This window comes from Prionailurus bengalensis, chromosome C2 (assembly GCF_016509475.1).
Source record: "Prionailurus bengalensis isolate Pbe53 chromosome C2, Fcat_Pben_1.1_paternal_pri, whole genome shotgun sequence".
In the NCBI taxonomy this organism is placed as follows: domain Eukaryota; kingdom Metazoa; phylum Chordata; class Mammalia; order Carnivora; family Felidae; genus Prionailurus; species Prionailurus bengalensis.
The window spans coordinates 84,714,180-84,732,284 of NC_057350.1; the positions used below are offsets into that span (position 1 = coordinate 84,714,180).

General features: G+C 38.1%; 1 protein-coding gene across 1 annotated transcript in view; it reads left to right on the forward strand.

Annotated features, from left to right (window-relative positions):
- The window catches only part of MCCC1 (methylcrotonyl-CoA carboxylase subunit 1), a 57,658-nt gene extending 39,918 nt beyond the window's left edge, over positions 1-17,740 (forward strand). Inside the window, 7 exon segments of the mRNA XM_043594805.1 lie at positions 1,274-1,490; positions 3,238-3,324; positions 9,467-9,516; positions 12,665-12,802; positions 14,106-14,213; positions 16,569-16,640; positions 17,416-17,740. Coding sequence (XP_043450740.1) covers positions 1,274-1,490; positions 3,238-3,324; positions 9,467-9,516; positions 12,665-12,802; positions 14,106-14,213; positions 16,569-16,640; positions 17,416-17,544 — 801 coding nt within the window. The 3' untranslated portion in view covers positions 17,545-17,740.
- Positions 17,741-18,105: the final 365 nt, after the last annotated feature.

Consider the following 18,105-nt stretch of genomic DNA (forward strand, 5'->3'; position numbering starts at 1 on the left):
TGAATGATGTTGAGCATCTTTACATGTGTCAGCCATTTGTATGTCTTTGGAAAAAATAAATGTCTTTTCAGGTCCTCTGCCCACTTTTTAATTGGATTATTAGCTTTTTTGGTGTTGAGTTATAGGAGTTCTTTATATATTTTGGATACTAATCCCTTATCATGCATATCATTTGCAACTATCTTCTCCCATTCAGTAGGTTACCTTTTCATTGTGTTGATGGTTTCTTTCACTGTGCAAAGGCTTTTTAGTTTGGTATAGTCACAGTAGTTTAATTTTGCTTTTGCTTCCCTTGCCTCAGTAATCATATCCATAAATATGTTGCTAAGGCTGACATCCAAGAGATTACTGCCTATGTTTTCTTTTAGGAGTTTTGTTTTGGGTCTTACAGTTAGGTCTTTAATACATTTTGAGTTTATTTTTGTGTGTGGTGTGAGAAAGTGGTCTGGTTTCATTCTTTTACATGTAGCTATCCTGTTTTCCCAGTATCAATTATTGAAAAGATGGTTTTTTGCCTCCTTTGCCATAGATTAGTTAACCATATAAGTGTGGGTTTATTTCCACTTGTTCCACTGATCTTCATTTCTGTTTTTGTTTCAGTCTACCATACTGTTTTTATTACTACAGCTTTGTGGTGTAGCTTGAAACCAGGTGATCTTATTTAAAATAGGACCCTTTGCTGTTCTCGTTCCCCTTAACCAGCCTTATTTTTCTTCATATGACCTGATGTCATATTAGATATTTGTTTATAGATATTGTTATCTCTGTGAGGTTTTGTTCTTCATCATGACCCCAGTACCTGGAGCAAGGCCTGGCACCTAAAAGGTGCTCAGTAAATGGCTATTAAATGAATATATGAATGGACCCAAGGCTCAGATAGCTGGTTTTACCCTTGACCCCATTTATTGGATGGATCTACTTCAGATGAGTCTGCTTCAGAATCCATGTCTCCTTCTTTCTCTGCCCCTCTCCTTCTTTCTCTCTCTCAAAAATAAACATATATTAAAAAAAATTGTTTTAAATGTATTGTAAAATGTAATTTTAAGTGTTAAGTCCAGATATATAGTGTTGGTGAAGTGAGTTTTTTGTTTTGTTTTGTTTTCCTTACGAGTTGTCCTATCGCCATGTGGTACCTTAGTAGGTTTTTCAATTTTCTTAAGAGTTGCCCCTGGTGAAATATCTTTAGTACAAAGAACAGATTTCTATGGCAAATTTCTATGGAAAATGTTTTTTTTCCCACTCAATGGGGATATGGGCTTTATTCTCTTCCTAGATTGTCGGACTGCACACCAACATTGACTTCCTTCTTAGCCTGTCTGGCCACCCAGAGTTTGAGGCTGGGAACGTACACACCGATTTCATCCCTCAACACCGCAAAGAACTGTTGCCCAGTCGGAAGGCCACAGCCAAAGAGCTTTTATGCCAGGCAGCTCTGGGTCTCATCCTCAAGGAGAAAGCTATGTCTGATGTTTTCAAAATTCAGTCACAAGGTATGGAATGCTTTTCTCTTTCCTCTGCTTGTCAGGATTTTATAAATAATCATCGGAGGTGCTTTTCTTTCTTTATGACACTTTTGTGTCCCTTTTCTTCTCTCAGTGGTTGACACTGTCCTCTGCTAAGTGGTTTTTTAGTATGAAGTAGATTCACGTATCATGGATGCATCCATAAACACTTTTTTAATCCATTAAATGTAACTTAACTAATTGCCTAATAGTGTTGAGCTGGGGCTCTTTTTTCAACCAAACGCTGGTCCTTCCTGTACCCTGTGCTGACCCCTTCCAAAGCTTTTTTAATTCGCTGCTTCTCAAGGGCCTACTTATTGTATCGTTGTACCTACCGCAACTTCTTGGTCCTGGGGACTGAACACAGAGCACTGGGGACTCTCATAACCTGTTAATTTATTGTTGAGTTATTTCCTCCTCTCCTTTTCCATTCTGTGATCAAATTTCTGTCTAACTAGAGACCTAGGCACTTCCTCCAATCAGAGGATCTAAACATGGGAAGGAAAATGGCAGAGATTCATCCTGGTTGCCACGCGCACACATCTCTGCTTCAGCTTCCCCACTGAGTTGTTGCCCAACCTCTCCCTAACACCTCAGGAAGCTAGAAATTCATAATGAAAACTCATTAGCTTATTACAGTTTCAGTCAGTTCTCCATTAAAATGTTCTTCCCTCTAAATTGAGCAAAATCTGGGGACACAGGGTGGCTCAGTCAGTTAAGTGTCTGACTCTTGGTTTTGGCTCAGGTCATGATCTCACAGTTCATGGGTTCAAGCCCCGCACTGGGCCCTGCACTGACAGCGCAGAGCCTGCCTGGGATTCTCTCTCTCCCTCTCTCTCTGCCCTTCCTCTACTCTCTCTGTCTCTCAAAATAAATAAACTTAAAAAATGAAATAGATTGCTAATCTGAAAGAATGCAAAACATAAGATAAGCAAAATCTGAACTCTCCCAAACTTGCTCCAAAGTATATACTTTAGGCTAACTCTGAGCTTTGGAGCAAACAGGAAAAAAGAAAAATTGATCCATTTATCTCTTCATTATTTTTAGGATTATTATATTATTATAGGATTTTTTTATTAGGATCTTTAATTTCTAGATTCATTCAAGAAAGTTATATTGAGAGCTTAAAATATATAACTACATCTTTAGGAGATGTGTGCTCTATTCTGATTTTGTCCTTTTACAATTCTAAATGAGATGCCTCCAAATATGCCCATACAGTGTTCCTAAGCCTGAATATAGCATTGTTACAATCAAGCATCCTCTTACTCTCTCCTTCCTTTTTATAATGTATACTGGCACAGACATGAACTTCAGAATAAATTGCTTCAGTTCAGCTATGCCGTAGCTCCTGGATATTGTCCGACAGACACGCCTGTGGGCAGGACGAGTGACGCACAAAGAGGCTAAGTGAAAAGAAGAGTGTGAGTGGTGGAGATTTTGGTGACCTGGAACGCATTTGCCCAAGAAGGGGAGACCACTGTGCGGCTTGTGCCCCCAGAGGAAGAGAGCTTGGGCTGCAAATACTCTGATTTTAGCCAAGCTGGAATTTTTCATATAACCTTTTCTGAGATGTAAATTAAAGTATCTAATTTAAATTTAGAGCAATGAGAAGAACAAAGAAGACACATTTGAGCTGCCAGTGTAGGACAGGTGTTTTATGTTTTCTTTTGAAAGGTATGAAGTCAGGCTTGGTGTTTGTAAATTTGTTGTTGAATTTTAATTTTTTTTCTAGATCGGTACTCCCCTTTTGCATCCAGCAGTGGAAGAAGACTGAATACCTGTTACACCAGAAACATAACTCTCAGGGATGGTGAAAAGAGTAAGTAATGTTTTATTAAAAGAGAAATGTGCTTTATAGAAATATATCACTTATCTGGAGAAAAAAGAATTCAGCCCAGACATGATCGGTCAATTACATTTTTTAAGCTCCCTAGCCTAACCATTGGAAGGAGTACTAGAATTGATTGGCTCAGGTGGTACATTAGTGCTATTTTTCTTCTTTATACTTTTTCTGTGTTTTGTAAATATTTGAAAAATATGCCATCAAATATACTTAGCAAAATGACTGAAATGAAATATGCCACGATGTTAGTGAGGTTACCATTGGGTAGCAGGATTTAAGGGGATTTCCCTCCCTCCATCCCCACCCCCATCATCCTTCTTTGTTCTCTTTGCTTTGCAGTTTTTCTTCAGCAAGAATGTACTACTTTTAAATAAGAAAAACAATATCCAAAACTACTCCAGTAGGGAGGATTACCCACCACTCAGGCATTGTTTCAGGTGGAAGAGGGTTACTACGAAGCTATGATTTATTAAGTACCTGATCACATGTAAATTTTTATCTTCACTATAATTTAATTAAGGGGGAATCCCTATCATACCCATGTATGGCTGATGAAACAGGCAGAGAAGGTGAAGGAACTTACTCAAGGCTAGTGAGATTGACATCCAGCCTTTCTGACCTTGACTCCTGTGCTATTTTTACTTTTCCAGTGGAAAATTGATTTTTGACTGCAAACTAATTTGAGTAGGCTGAGGGTGGGACTGATTTATTGTAATTGAAGCCAGGAGAGGCTAACATCTAAAATTTTAAATTTTTTATAAATTTGTGGCTGGAACAACATACCAGAGGGATCAGAATCCCATGATAGCAGCATCCCTTCTGCTGCTGGACAGTTTGCATAGGAAACAGGATGGGTGCAGAGTCAGAGCCGAGAGAGCTAGTTAACCTTGAATGTGAGGTGTCATTAAACTGTGAATGCTCCATTATAAAAATGTACCCAGCAGGTAAAACAGAATCTTCTTGCCGCTCATGGGAACCCCCTCCCCCCACCCCCAGACAAAGTAGAATCTTCTTTATCTCAACTCTGTGTAGATATGCACTCAGTTTTTAGCAAATCCCCTTTTCATCTAAGTTGGTTGGATTAAAGCTCGAGATATTTTTTCATCATGAACCTAGATGGGCATTACTTTCCATGCACTGAGTACATGGAAAGAAAGTTTGCAAACATCCACTAGTATCTACTAATACCCATTTTATACTAGTGTGTTTATTCATTTCATCCTAAAAACCAAACCCTACAAAATCTGGGATTATCTTACTCTAGACTCGTATATACTGAATGTAAGTATCAGCAGCAGTAAAGTTTCATTGACCTCTTCAACCTAAATTAAACAGAAAATCACACTGGTGATTAAAATTCAGATGAGCCGACTGTGTTATTTGGTATGGATCTTCACTGAAGCACTTAGCAGTGTTTTGAACTATGCTGGATTTCTTGGAAATTTTTAAATTTTTTAATTAAAAAATAAATACATTATTGAAAACCAACATGATCGCTGTTCACTACATCCTTTTGGTAGTTATTTTTCAACGATAACCCAGGCCTGAATGTAATAATTTTCAGAAATGTTCTGGTGGGTCTCTAATAAATGCTAATTAACAGTAACCATGATTGAATAAGTGAGTACACCAAACAGGAAGTCTTAAGAAGCCAGAAGCATTTATGAATCTAAAGTAGAACTAATTCTTAATGATCTCAGTGAGAATTATCAAGTATTTTAAATATTTAAGGCTTGAAAAATATTCTTACTTGGTTGCTAGTGGCCATGCTTCACAGAATCCTGCCCTACCCTCAGTAGTAACAATAATAGCTAAGATTTATTGAGCTTTTGGTATATGCCAGCTATTAAGTTCTTTCCATGGATTATTTAATTTCCATTTTCAGAACGAGCCAATGAAATTGGTGTTGTTATTAGTGTCAACTTTATAAATGGGGAACCAAAGTTTAGAGAGATTAATAATTTTCTTAAAATCCTAACAAAAGTAATTGGTGGAACAGAATTCAAACCCATACTCCAGGGTGTATGCACTTATCTAACACTGCACCATGCTAAACTTCCATACCTTATTAAATACATTAAGAGGATGGGATACCTGATTGGTTCAGTGAGTAGAGCATGTGACTTGATCTTGGGGTCATGAGTTCAAGCCTCATGTTGGGCATAGAGCTGACTTGAAATTAATTAATTTAAAAAATTGGTAAGAGGATGTTTAAGGTTCTCTTGTGGAGGTCTAGAGATAACTGAGGGAGGAATAAGGTCAGTTGCCCTATAATATATGAAAGAATTTATTCTCTTTGATGTAGTTGTAAATGGGATTGTTTTCTTTATTTACCTTTCTGCTATTTTATTATTAGTGAATAGAAATGCAGTAAGGGGTGCCTGGGTGGCTCAGTCGGTTAAGCCACCGACTGTTGATTTTGGCTCAAGTCATGATCTCACAGTTCATGAGTTTGAGCCCCTCATCGAGCTCCGTGCTGACAGCAGGGAGCCTGATTGGGATTCTCTCTCTGCCCCTCCCCTGCTTATGTGCTCACTCTCTCTCTCATTCTCTCTCTCTCAAAATAAATAAATAAAACTTAAAAAAAATTCAGACTTTTGTGTGTTGATTTTGTATCTTGCAACTTCCTGAATTTACTTATTAGATCTAATAGTTTTTTGGGAGAGTTTTTAGGATTTTCAATATATAGTATCATATTATCTGCAAATAATGACAGTTTTACTTCTTCCTTATCAGTTGAATACCTTTTATTTATTTTTTTGTCTGATTGCTGTGGCTAGGACTTCCAGTACTGTATTGAATAAAAGTGGTGAGAGTGGACATCCTTGTCTTATTCCTGACCTTAGGGGGAAAACTTTCAGCTTTTTATCATTGAGTATGATATTAACTGCAGGTTATCGATAGATGAATAGATAAAGAAGATGTGGTATATATACACAATGAAATATTACTCAGCCATAAGAATGAAAATCTTGTCATTTGTGATAACATAGATGGACCTAAATGGTATTATACTAAGTGAAATAAGCCAGAGAAAGACAAATACCATGTGATTTCACTTATATGTGGAATCTAAAAAACAAAGCAAGTGAATAAACAAATAACAAAGAGAGAAACAGACTCATAAATATAGAGAACAAACTAGTGGTTGCCCAAAGAGGTGGGGGCGAATGAAATGGTGGGGGGATTAAGAGGTACAAACTTCCAGTTATAAAACAAGTAAGTCATAGGAATGAAAAGTACATGATGGGGAATATAGTCAATAATACTGTGATACACTTATCATGGTAAGCATTTCATAATCGATATCATTGCTGAATCACTATGTTGTATATGCAAAACTAGTTTAATATTATGTCAATTATAATTCAAAATTTTTAAAATGTTCTTAAAAAGACTTTTCCTGGCAATGTGTTTACTGTGATTCTATTGGCATTCATGTCAGCTAAATACTTTTCATTTTCATAAATCAAAAAAAAACCTAATCTGGTGTATGTGGATGCATTTTCTCTTAAGAAGGATTGAAAGATATTGACAAGACTTGGGTGGAGAAGTTTCATTTACTTATATGTTCATTACAAAGTTTCTGAAAAAATAGATGTTCTGAGTAATGTGAAGAAGAGAAAAAAAAGATGTGTTTGTTCCTACTTTTCTTCCTTAAGGAATTTACCATCTGGCAAAGGAGAAGTGAGTATGTTGGGAAGATAGATGGTGCAGTGATTCATAATGCAGACCCTTGAGTTAGACTGTTATGGGTTTGAATTCTGGCTCCTCTGTTGTCTGTGACCCTTGGGCAAGTGACACACTCTCTCTAAGCATCAAGTGTCCTCACCCATAAATGGGAATGGTAGTGGTAATTACTTCCTTGGGTTGTTGTGGATATTAAATAAGACAACACATCAAAAGCTCATTGTAGGTCACATAGCAAGTGGTCAATAAACATTAGTTGCCGTCATTATCATCATCATCATTAAACTTGCTACTATTGAAAGACAAAGTGGATATGTATGTCACATGTTAATTAAAAAAAGGTTGGAAAAGTAAATAAATTTTTAAAAGTTGGTTGCAGAACAGTATGTATAAGAATATGTTATTTTTAGGTGGCTCAGTCGGTTAAGTGTCCGACTTCAGCTCAGGTCACGATCTCACGGTCCGTAAGTTCGAGCCCCGTGTCGGGCTCTGGGCTGATGGCTCAGAGCCTAGAGCCTACTTCCGATTCTGTGTCTTCCTCTCTCTCTGCCCCTCCCCCGTTCATGCTCTGTCTCTCTCTGTCTCAAAAATAAATAAACGTTAAAAAAAAGAAGAATATGTTATTTTTATAAAAGAAAAATACTAGTTTGTGCATTTTAAAAAACTTGAAGGTGCTCACGTGTTAAAGAGTTCAATAGTAGTTATATCTGGGCAATAGAGAGGACTTTCACATTTTGCTTGATGTACTTCAGTATTTGACTTTTGTGAAGTTTTATTTTTGCAATTTTTAAAAAAACGGATAAAGAGAAAAATTATTCCATCATAAAACTGGATGAGGAAAGAATCATAATGGTGTTCTATATGCAGAAGTCTGTCTAAATGTTCAGAGAAGAGCAACTTCATTCCACATAGACTTTTCCCAAAGACCACGAATGAGCATGATGTCAACAAGGGGCAAGGTTTCAGTTGGGGTGGCTGGGACTGGTGACACAGTGAAGGGGGAGTGGAGCAAAGAGGCACAGTGGGGCGAAGGCTAGAGGCACATATGGAGAATATTAATTGGCCCATGTTCCCATTTCGTTGTAATATAGGGCTGTGTAGAAGAAGGGTGGGAAATACGACTGAGTTCAGGGCCTTCAGTACCAGGCCAAGTATTTTGAATATAGAGGAGACATGCTAGGCAGCATCAGCTGGAAGGGCTGAGACAGGAAGCAAAAAGTTCCGAGAAGACCTCAGAGTCAGCCAGGCCTCTGGCCATCAGCCTGAATCAGGGTTGAGTGATGGGAACGAAAGGAAGAAATGAACAGTACAGGTAGGGAAGGATGTGGCAGCTTTGTAGTGGCTATTGCATGTGGAAAGCAAAGGAGAAGGTAAGGATGACAGGTTTTAAATCTGGATGACCAGGAGAATACTAGTGCCAGTCATGGAGCTCCCAGGACGGGAGGGAATGCAGGCAGAGTGGGGACATGATTTGATTTATTGGACCTACCATGTTCACTTTAAGGTGCCGATAGAGCATCCAGCTGGGAATGACTAATCAGAGTTCTGGAGAAGGAAGGTCAGGGCTGGAAATAGATGTGAGCTGGCAGCATCAAAATGGTGGTTAAAGTATCAGGAGTCGATGAAGTGACTTTGGTCTGCATTCTCTGCACCACAGAGCTTTTGATTTCCATCTCCTAGGAAAGTCCGTAACCAATTCTGTGTCCACAAAATAATATGAGATGTATTGTATATTATATTTATATGGTCGGTTACAGTTTACAAAGCAGTTTCACATTTATTTAATCACTGTTACATTCTCATACCCATTTAACAGGTCAGAATGGGGCAGAATATCAGGACTCAGATTTTAAAGGACAGTCAAGATCACAGAGGTGATCACACCACAGATGGCAAATTTGGCTCTTAAATGAGAATTTCTCTCTCCCAATTCATTGCATTTCCTATTTTAACACTTTAACTTTCCTTGTTTAGAGAAAAATATCTAAAATATCCTACAACATTAAAAGAGCTAAAACTCCCTCTTTAAAAAATTTTTAATCTAGTATAGTTAACGTACAGTGTTTTATTAGTTTCAGGTGTACGATATAGTGATCCAGCAATTCCATATATTACCCAGTGCTCATCAAGATAAGTACACTCTTAATCTCCTTCATCTGTTTCACCCATCCCCCCCATCCACCTCCCCTCTGGTAACCATGAGTTCTCTATAGTTAAAAGTCTGCTAAAAGTCCATTTTTTAAGAAACAAAAGTTTGAAATTCACTTTTATTAGAACTTACCTATAGATTTTTAAAAATCTTGTCAGGGAGTTAAAAGATGTTGGTATCCCTAAAAGCTGGTTATCTTTAGGTTGAAAGAGATTTTTAGAATCCCCGTCTATGATTGTCTTCTAATTTTTCTTCAATTTTCCCCCCTTTTTCATAAAGATGTAGCCATAGCTGTCACATATAACCTCGATGGGTCATATAGCATGCAGGTAAGCCTTACTGGTTTTCTTTGTACAGTTTAAAGCTAATTCTGATCTCTCTCATACAGAGGAGGGTCTTTTTTCACACTCTGGTTTCTCCCAAGCCATTGGACTATAGTTAGGAGAATGTCATGTGTTTTTATTTCAGACCAATTTGGGGAAATTACCTCCTCTACACTTTCTGATTGTTTCCTCAGTTTGGCTGTGGTTCCCCTAAGTATGAAAACCTGTTTTAAAAAAATAACATTGAATTAGACAGCTAACGAATTCCTGAAGTATGTGCATGTATTCACATCTAAAGCAGCCATTCACAAACTTTTTGGTCTCAAAATCCATGGATACCCTTACAAATTACTGAGACTCCTCAAAGAGCTTTTGTTTGTGTTAATTACATGTATTAATACTTACCATTTAGAAAATTTAACTGAGCATATTTTTCTTACTGTTATTTTTAATATATATTTTACAAAAGTATACATAACGTAAAATATACCATTTTAAACGTTTTTGAGTGTAAATACCATCACATTGTTGTACAACCACCACCACCTGCCATCTCTTTTTTCCTCTTGCAAAACTGCAACTCTGTACCCATTTAAACAGTAACACTCCATGTGCCCCCTTCCCCGCCCACTCCCCCCTCAGCCTCTGGCAAAAACCAGTGGGCTCTCTGTGTCTATGAATTCGACTACTTTAAGTACTTCATATAAATGAAATCACTCAACATTTGTCCTTTTGTGATTGGATATTTCACTTAGCATAATGTCTTTAAGGTTCTTCTATGCCATAGTTTATGTCCAAGTTTCCTTCCTTTTTAAAGTGGAATGATACTGCATTGCCTCTGTATATCGCACTTCGTTTATTTGTTCGTCTCTTGATGGAGACTTGGTTGCTTCCACCTTTTGCCTATTATGAATAATGCTTCTATGTACATGGGGACAAATATCTCTTTGAGACCCTGTTTTCAATCCTTTGGGACATACACCCACAAACAGAATTGCTGGTTTGTATGTTCATGTTCTATTTTTAATTATTTGAGGAACTACCGTACTGTTTTCTGTAGGGGCTGCACCATTTTACATTCCTACCAACAGTATTGGGGGGTTTCCTTTTCTCCACATCCTCATCAACATTTACTTTCTGGGTGTTTTTTTTTTTTTCTTTTTTTTAACAGCCATCCTAATGGGTGTGAAATGTTATCTCACTGTGGTTTTGATTTGCATTTCCATAATGAATAATGATGTTGAGCATCTTTTCATATGCTAATTGTCCATATCATCTTTGGAGAAATGTCTATTCATGTCTTTTGCCTTTTTACAATCAGGTTGGTTTTTTGTTGTTGTTGAGTTGTAGGATAAACTGAGAAAATTTATAACCTAAGATTACACAAGCACACGTTCATTAGCTATCAGAGTAACATCACATGTCCTGCAGTCTCTAGAAAATCCCACTGTTTATTCATGAGAGAATGAGAATTTTCTAAAAAGGCAAATACCATTAGTATTATTATGAAGTAGTTTGATATTGTGGACCCCAAGAAGGGTCTTGGGGACCCCAAGAGATCCACAGGTCATAATTTGAGAATCTCTAGTCAAAATGTTTATGATAGCCCTCAATGAAAAGAATCCATTACACTGACAAAATGAAATGCTGAAAGGGTTAAAAAAACAATGTGAGAACTCAACCAAATTCCTATGTATTAAAGTACAAAATCAGAGACTAGAATAAATCATTTGTAATATGAGCCAAGCGACGTTAAGTCCAACAAAATTGATTGATCGAGGATACTTTGGATCTGCCAATACTATGAGATACCATTTTCTTTTTCTTTCTTTTTAAAGCTTATTTATTTTTGAGAGAGAGAGAAACAGAGTGTGAGTGGGCAAGGGGTAGAGGGAGAAGGAGACACAGAATCCAAAGCAGGCTCCAGGCTCTGCACTGTCAACACAGAGCCCGATGCAGGGCTCAAACTCATGAACTGCGAGATCATGACCTGAGCTGAAGTCGGATGCTTAACCGACTGAGCCACCCAGGTGCCCCTGAGACACCAATTTCTTAAACTGAGATTCAGAAAAACTAGGGAGTCAACGTATTTTAGTATATGAGAGTTGTAACTGAGACTCGTACCTCTGGTTTGGGGAATGCTTCATATCCCTTGGTAAAGTTAACTCCAGATTGAACTACTACATTTCACAAATTTAGAATGTGCTTGTGTAAATCTTTAAACAAAACTGTTCCCCATCTAACCTTTATGTCCTGAGAATTTCACAAACATTCACATGGCTGTTTTAGTAGGTTACAGAGCACAGTAAAATGTCATATTTAACTTAGGATAGATGAGAAGCAGCATATAAATACTGCACTGTAACCTATTTCACCTTAGCCTATATCGTATATTTGAAAAGAATAGCCACAGGACTTTCACAGTAACCTCATGGGAATTGAAATGAAAAATAGAGAAGATTTAAATGGATTTCCTGTGTGTGAAGGAATTTTTTTTTCTTGGGTGTGTATGTGAGAAAACATTTTTTAAAACAGAAAGGTTTCATGTCCTTTTGTCAGCTTCCTTGAAAGATCAAGCGTGAAGTCTGTTTCTTGGCACTCTCTCCTCAAGGGCAAAAATTGTGGCTGTCTCCAGCTAGTTAATCTTCTTAACTCATAACTCAAACCCATAAATTTTATCTACATCTTGGGGAGATAAAAGATACACCATCTAATTAGGTGGTTCTGGCCTTTTTCTTTACTGACATTGGCATAGTAAAACCAAATTTGACCTCAGCTACTCAGAAATGAATACTTAACATGTAATATAGTCAACCGAATTTTGATAATTTTACTTAATTTGATTTGTATTTCTATTTCACATTTTTATTGTTATTCTTAAATGAACATTTATCTGTAGCATTATGGCACTATAGATATGTTCTCTGGGTTTTTTTTTTTTTCTTTTAATTACCTTAACTGCTATTTCTATGTAGAGTACTTTGTTTATGAATCTTAGGGGCAAAGTTCCTACAGGGCTTTTTAAAAAAAATATTTCACCTGTTACCTTTTGAAACTGTTAATAGTAAAGAATTGATTCTGATTTTATTAATTCTGTAGGGTTATTTATTTTTAAGAATCTTATTTTTCTGTTTTTGTTGTTATTTTTTTTCAGGTTCAAGATAAAACTTTCCAAGTCCTTGGTGATCTTTGTAATGAGGGAGACTGCACTTACCTGAAATGTTTTGTTAATGGAGTTGCTAGTAAAACTAAGCTAATTATCCTGGAAAACACTATTTACCTATTTTCCATGGTAATGTCCCTTTTTTATAATAACACTGTTGAGGTTTGGGAGAAAATTGCTTGACCTGAGGCATCTCACTAAAAGATTAGAAAGACCTTGCTTCCTTCCATGCCATGACCTTTTCTCTGTGTTTCCTTCTCCACTCTGTTTCTTTGCCACATTTCTGCCTTCCCTAGTTCTTTTGTCCACACATGTTCTCCCTGATAGACACATGCCATTTTCTGCCTTTAATTCTGAAACATGCCCTTACATCCTTATTGTCAGAGAGTATCTCACTGCCCATTGGGCAATCTTCTCTCTGAGATTTGATGCCTGAATACTTTGCCCATCCTCCTGGCACTTGGAATTCTGGGGATTTGGGAGGAGGTGACCCCTGAGAGCGAGTCTATGAACTGGATGTTTCTTGTGGGGATGGGGGCAGTCAGAAGGGGTAGTGTCTTGGCAGTCAAAGGATGGTTGATGATCGAGACAGACTTGGCATATCTTTGGTCAGGAGCTTATTTCCTGACTCATTGCTCTCACGGGCCTGCTACCTGATGAGCCCATAGTTTCTGCACGGGCAGAAAAGAAAATGCATTATCAAATACACTGTGTCCTCTTCAGAGTCTTCTCACATTTGAAAAACACCTTATAGATCATAGTCCTTTATATTCCAGTAATTAAACTACTGTATACAGAATCAAGGATGATTTCACTTTACTAGGCATTCCTTTCCATAGTTACTGCCGGAACAATATGGTGGTGGAGGCAGTTTGGTGGAGTGGTGATGAGCGGGAGTTCTGGAATGTGAAGCTGCTTTGGTTCAAATCTTGGCTCTACCTCTGAGCAGCTGTGTGACCTATGGCAAGTTAAACTCCCTGACTTCAGTTCCCCCATCTATAAACAGGAATAATAACAGTACCTCCCTACCTCATAAACTTGTTTTGATGACTACACACACACACACACACACACACACACACACACGTATAAAACTGTTAAGAACAGTTTCTGGCTTAGTCTAAACACTTGATAGTGGAGATGCTACTCAAAATGGCTATCAGTGGCTATTTTTTAGCAACAGTTATGTACATTAATTCCTTTAATCCTGTTGTGAGGCAGGATGCCAATACTCCTTTATAATGGGAAACCAAGACTGAGAGGAGTTTAGTAATTGCTTAAGGTCACAAAGCTAGATTAGAACCCTGGTATTAAAGATTTAACAAATAGCTTGGAAACAGTCATTACCTCAGGGTACAGTGATTTGAAACAGTGATTCAAAACTACAGCGATTTGAACTTGATTTCAGTTCCAGTTTGTTTTCTGTTTACAGACGGGAAGTACTCAGATTGACATTCCAGTCCCCAAATACTTGTCTTCAATGAGCTCAGGTGGAACTCAGGAAGGTGCCATAGCTCCTATGACGGGTACCATTGAAAAGGTAATCATGTGAATGTATACAGAATGATGTTCAGTAAGGCCCAGTAAATATCTCCATTGAACTTAGTCATATATATTATTTTTCTCTCTCCAATCTCTCTCATTGGGAAGTATCCTCTTGAAGAAAACAAGAGACTGGGACACCCGGCTGGCTTAGTCGGTAGAGCATGTGACTCTTGATCTTGGGGTTGTAAGTTCAAGCCCTGTGTTGGGTATAGAGATTACTTAAAAATAAAATCTTTAGGGGCACCTGGGTGGCTCAGTCTCTTAAGCCTCTGACTCTTGATTTGGGCTCAGGTCATGATCTCATGGTTCATGGGATCAAGCCTGGCATCAGGGTCTGCACTGATAGCATTCAGCCTGCCCAGGATTCTCTCTCTCTCTCTCTCTCTCTCTCTCTCTCTCTCTTTCTCTCTCTCTCTCTCTCCCTCTCCCTCCCTCTTTCTCTCTCTTTATCTCTCTCTCTCTTCTCCCCCCCACCTCAAAATAAATAAATAAACATTTTTAAAAAATAAAATAAAATCTCAGGGCTCCTGGGTGGCTCAGTTGGTTAAGCATCTGACTCTTGATTTCACCTCAGGTCATGTCATGAGATCGAGCCCCCGCATCAGGCTCCATGCTGAGTGTGGCCCTCTTCCTCTGCACCTCTCCTGTTCTCTCACTCTATAAAAGCAGGCAGGCAGGCAGGCAGGCAGGAAGGAAGGAAAGTCTTAAAACAAGAGACTATGTGATAGATTGATTTTCTATGTTCAGTCTTCAATGAAAATACCCGTTTACCTAATTTATGATACTGTTATTTTTGAAAGTGGAAATTTCCATCAAAGTATAAATAATCTAAATTTGTCTTTTTATGATTAAAATGGAGCATTCACCAAGCATTACCCAAAAGGGCTATTTTTTAATGTCAAATTTAACACAAACAATTTATCATTAAATAACATTTTTTTTCCAATGTACATAACTACATGTGTGTTAAAATAAAATTTGAAAGGCTGGTACTGATGAAGAACAACGAGGTTTGGTGTTGAATGCTGTATATATTCAGAATTAAGATCCATGCTGAAGTAACTTCAAATGGTGGTAGATTAGTAGTGTCTTTTTTATATATACACTTGAATATAGTAGAGTTCCTTTAAATGCATCCAAGTCATAAAAATTCAACTCTATATTGTTGGTACCTAAAAAGAAGAAGGAGGAAATAACTATTTAAGTAGTGAAAGTGATTGCACCCCCTGTTCCCCTCTGCACATGTTTGTCCCAGAGGGAGTATGAGCTCAAAGACTTTGATCTGCCTTTAACTCACTCAATCTCACTTTCCATGTACATTCCAAAATGTAGGCATCTCTGAACATCTATAGGGGAAAAATGCACATTTTCCCTATAGCCGCCCCCTAGACCATTGATTTCATCAAACACTGTTACAGCATCACCCAGCATTGGGTGATTTGGGGGCTTTCAGAGGTGTTTCTCATTTTTCACAATTTTGGCTCTACACATTGACTGTGGAACCTAATTCCACTGTGTGATGTTTCTAAAAACTCCTTGATAACCATGTTAACTAAGAAGACAGTGAGACCATATGGGATATATGAGTTCACTTATACCTGAAAAATGGAAAATAAAGGTTTGTTTTTTTTCCCCCCCAAGGTTGCCAATAATTTAATTCTTTCACATGAAGACCGTCTATACATTTACCACACAGGGCACTCAAAACTTGGAGCACTATCCTAGACTACCTATAAAATCTAGAAAACCAGGCATGCCCCACTACCCTGCCCATGACATTTAAGTGCATTGGTTCTTCCCCTGTTGGTGGTATGTCTTGTCTGTACATTTATGAAAACACAAAAGGACCTTGAAATATATAAAGCATATTCATCTGATTCAGGGAAAACTAGATGGTTTGGGGTTGGGGAGAAGGAGCTAAGCAGTGCTCCCCACTGACAAGAGGGCCAGCAGTGCAAGATTGATCTGTAGGTCTCTGATTTGCACCTGTACACCTGTCTTTGACAGATAAGACAACCAGACAGACCCATACTTCTACTGTGTACATTTATATACCACCTCTGTGGACCACGAGGGACCTCTGTGTTTAAAAAAATTTTTTTATTGTTTATTTATTTTTGAGAGACAGAGACAGAGCATGAGCGGGGGAGGGGCAGAGAGCGAGGGAGTCACAGAATCCGAAGCAGGCTCCAGACTCCGAGCTGTCAGCACAGAGCCCAATGTGGCACTCAAGCTCACGAACCGCGAGATCATGACCTGAGCCCAAGTCGGACGCTTAACTGACTGAGCCACCCAGGCACCCCGGAACCTCTGTGTTTTTAAATATTAACCTGTCACTCTTAATCTCTAGGTATTTGTGAAAGTCGGAGACAAAGTAAAAGCTGGAGATTCTCTAATGGTTATGATTGCCATGAAAATGGAGGTAATGAAACCATAAGTTCACTTTCCAATTAAACTTAGGGAACTATCAGATCTAATTGTTCTTTTGCCTTATTTTGTAAGCTAATACCCATTTTAAATATTAAGAGCCATGGATTGATGAAACATTAACTGCAGGAAACAAAACTAAAACCATCCTCCCCTTAAATATATTTTCATTTTAATTTGGTGAAACTGCACCTGTCAGTTCTGATGCTAAAATCAAAGAAATTGTTAATTCCTTAAATTCGGGCAGTTAGCCAGTTGACTGTTAACCGTTGGTATTTTCTAAGGCCAAACTTAGGATGCCAAGCATCAGTATCAAAGTGAAAACCTCAATCAAACTAGATTAACTATTTTAGGTCTTTAGAAATTGTAGGCCAGTAGTTCTCAGCCGGACCACATGTTACCGTCATCTGAGGGGGAGAGCTTTGAAAAACTACTTCCCCAGACTGGTTGAATTGGGATCTCCTGGAGTGGGGCCCAAGGATCGTCAGTTTTTAACAGCTTCCCGGGTGAGACTCTACTGTGAAACTTGTTGAGAATTACCAGCTAGACTAGAGCTTCCTGATTAGCGACCTCGCAGGTGTTACAGGTACGTCAAAGTAGTGACTCCTCACAACTGCAAAGCACACCATAAAAATGTTATTTCCTTTGGGTGCCATGCTTGAGAAACCTCAAAACAATTGGCTTTATTTTTCACTTTCGTCTCTGTTGCCTTACTGTGTGCTCAGTCTTCATTAGTATTACAGCCACGGTCGTGTCTTGTGTCCCTGTAGCTTACCATAAAGGCCCCAAAGGACGGCACAATCAAGAAAGTGTTCTACAAAGAAGGTTCTCAGGCCAACAGACATGCTCCTTTAATCGAGTTTGAGGAAGAGGAATCGGACAAAAGAGAAGCAGAATAAATGCCATCAAAGAAATGTCCAATTAAGCAGTATCTTAAATATAGTATCTGAACACCAAAAAGAGAAAGTGCCTTCCTGCTTTTCTCGGAGTCTAATAAATATCAGTTTTACTAAATGATTGTACAATTAGGCTAATATTTGAGAATCATGTACTTGGGTCACAAACACAATAAATTATCTATTTCATACTAATAAATTGAATTATATTTTTTTATTGGAAGCTAATATAGTTTGTTTCTGCCTCAAATTGTATACACTGTAGTGTCTTTTAGGAAGGCGGGCAGCAACTTGATCAAAAGAGAATGATTGGAAGAGAAAAGGTTGTTTAATTATTTCCCATTTACAATCATGATGAAAATGGACGTGTTTCAGAGACGGATGCAAATCTGAAAATATGATTGAGTTGAAAGTAATTTTTCTGGGGCACCTGACTGGCTCGTTTGGAGGAGTGCGCAACTCTTGATCTCCTGGTTGTGAGTTCAAGCCCCATACTGGGCGTAGAGGTTGCTTACATAAATAAAACCTAAGGGGTGTCTGGGTGGTGCAGTTAAGCGTCTGACT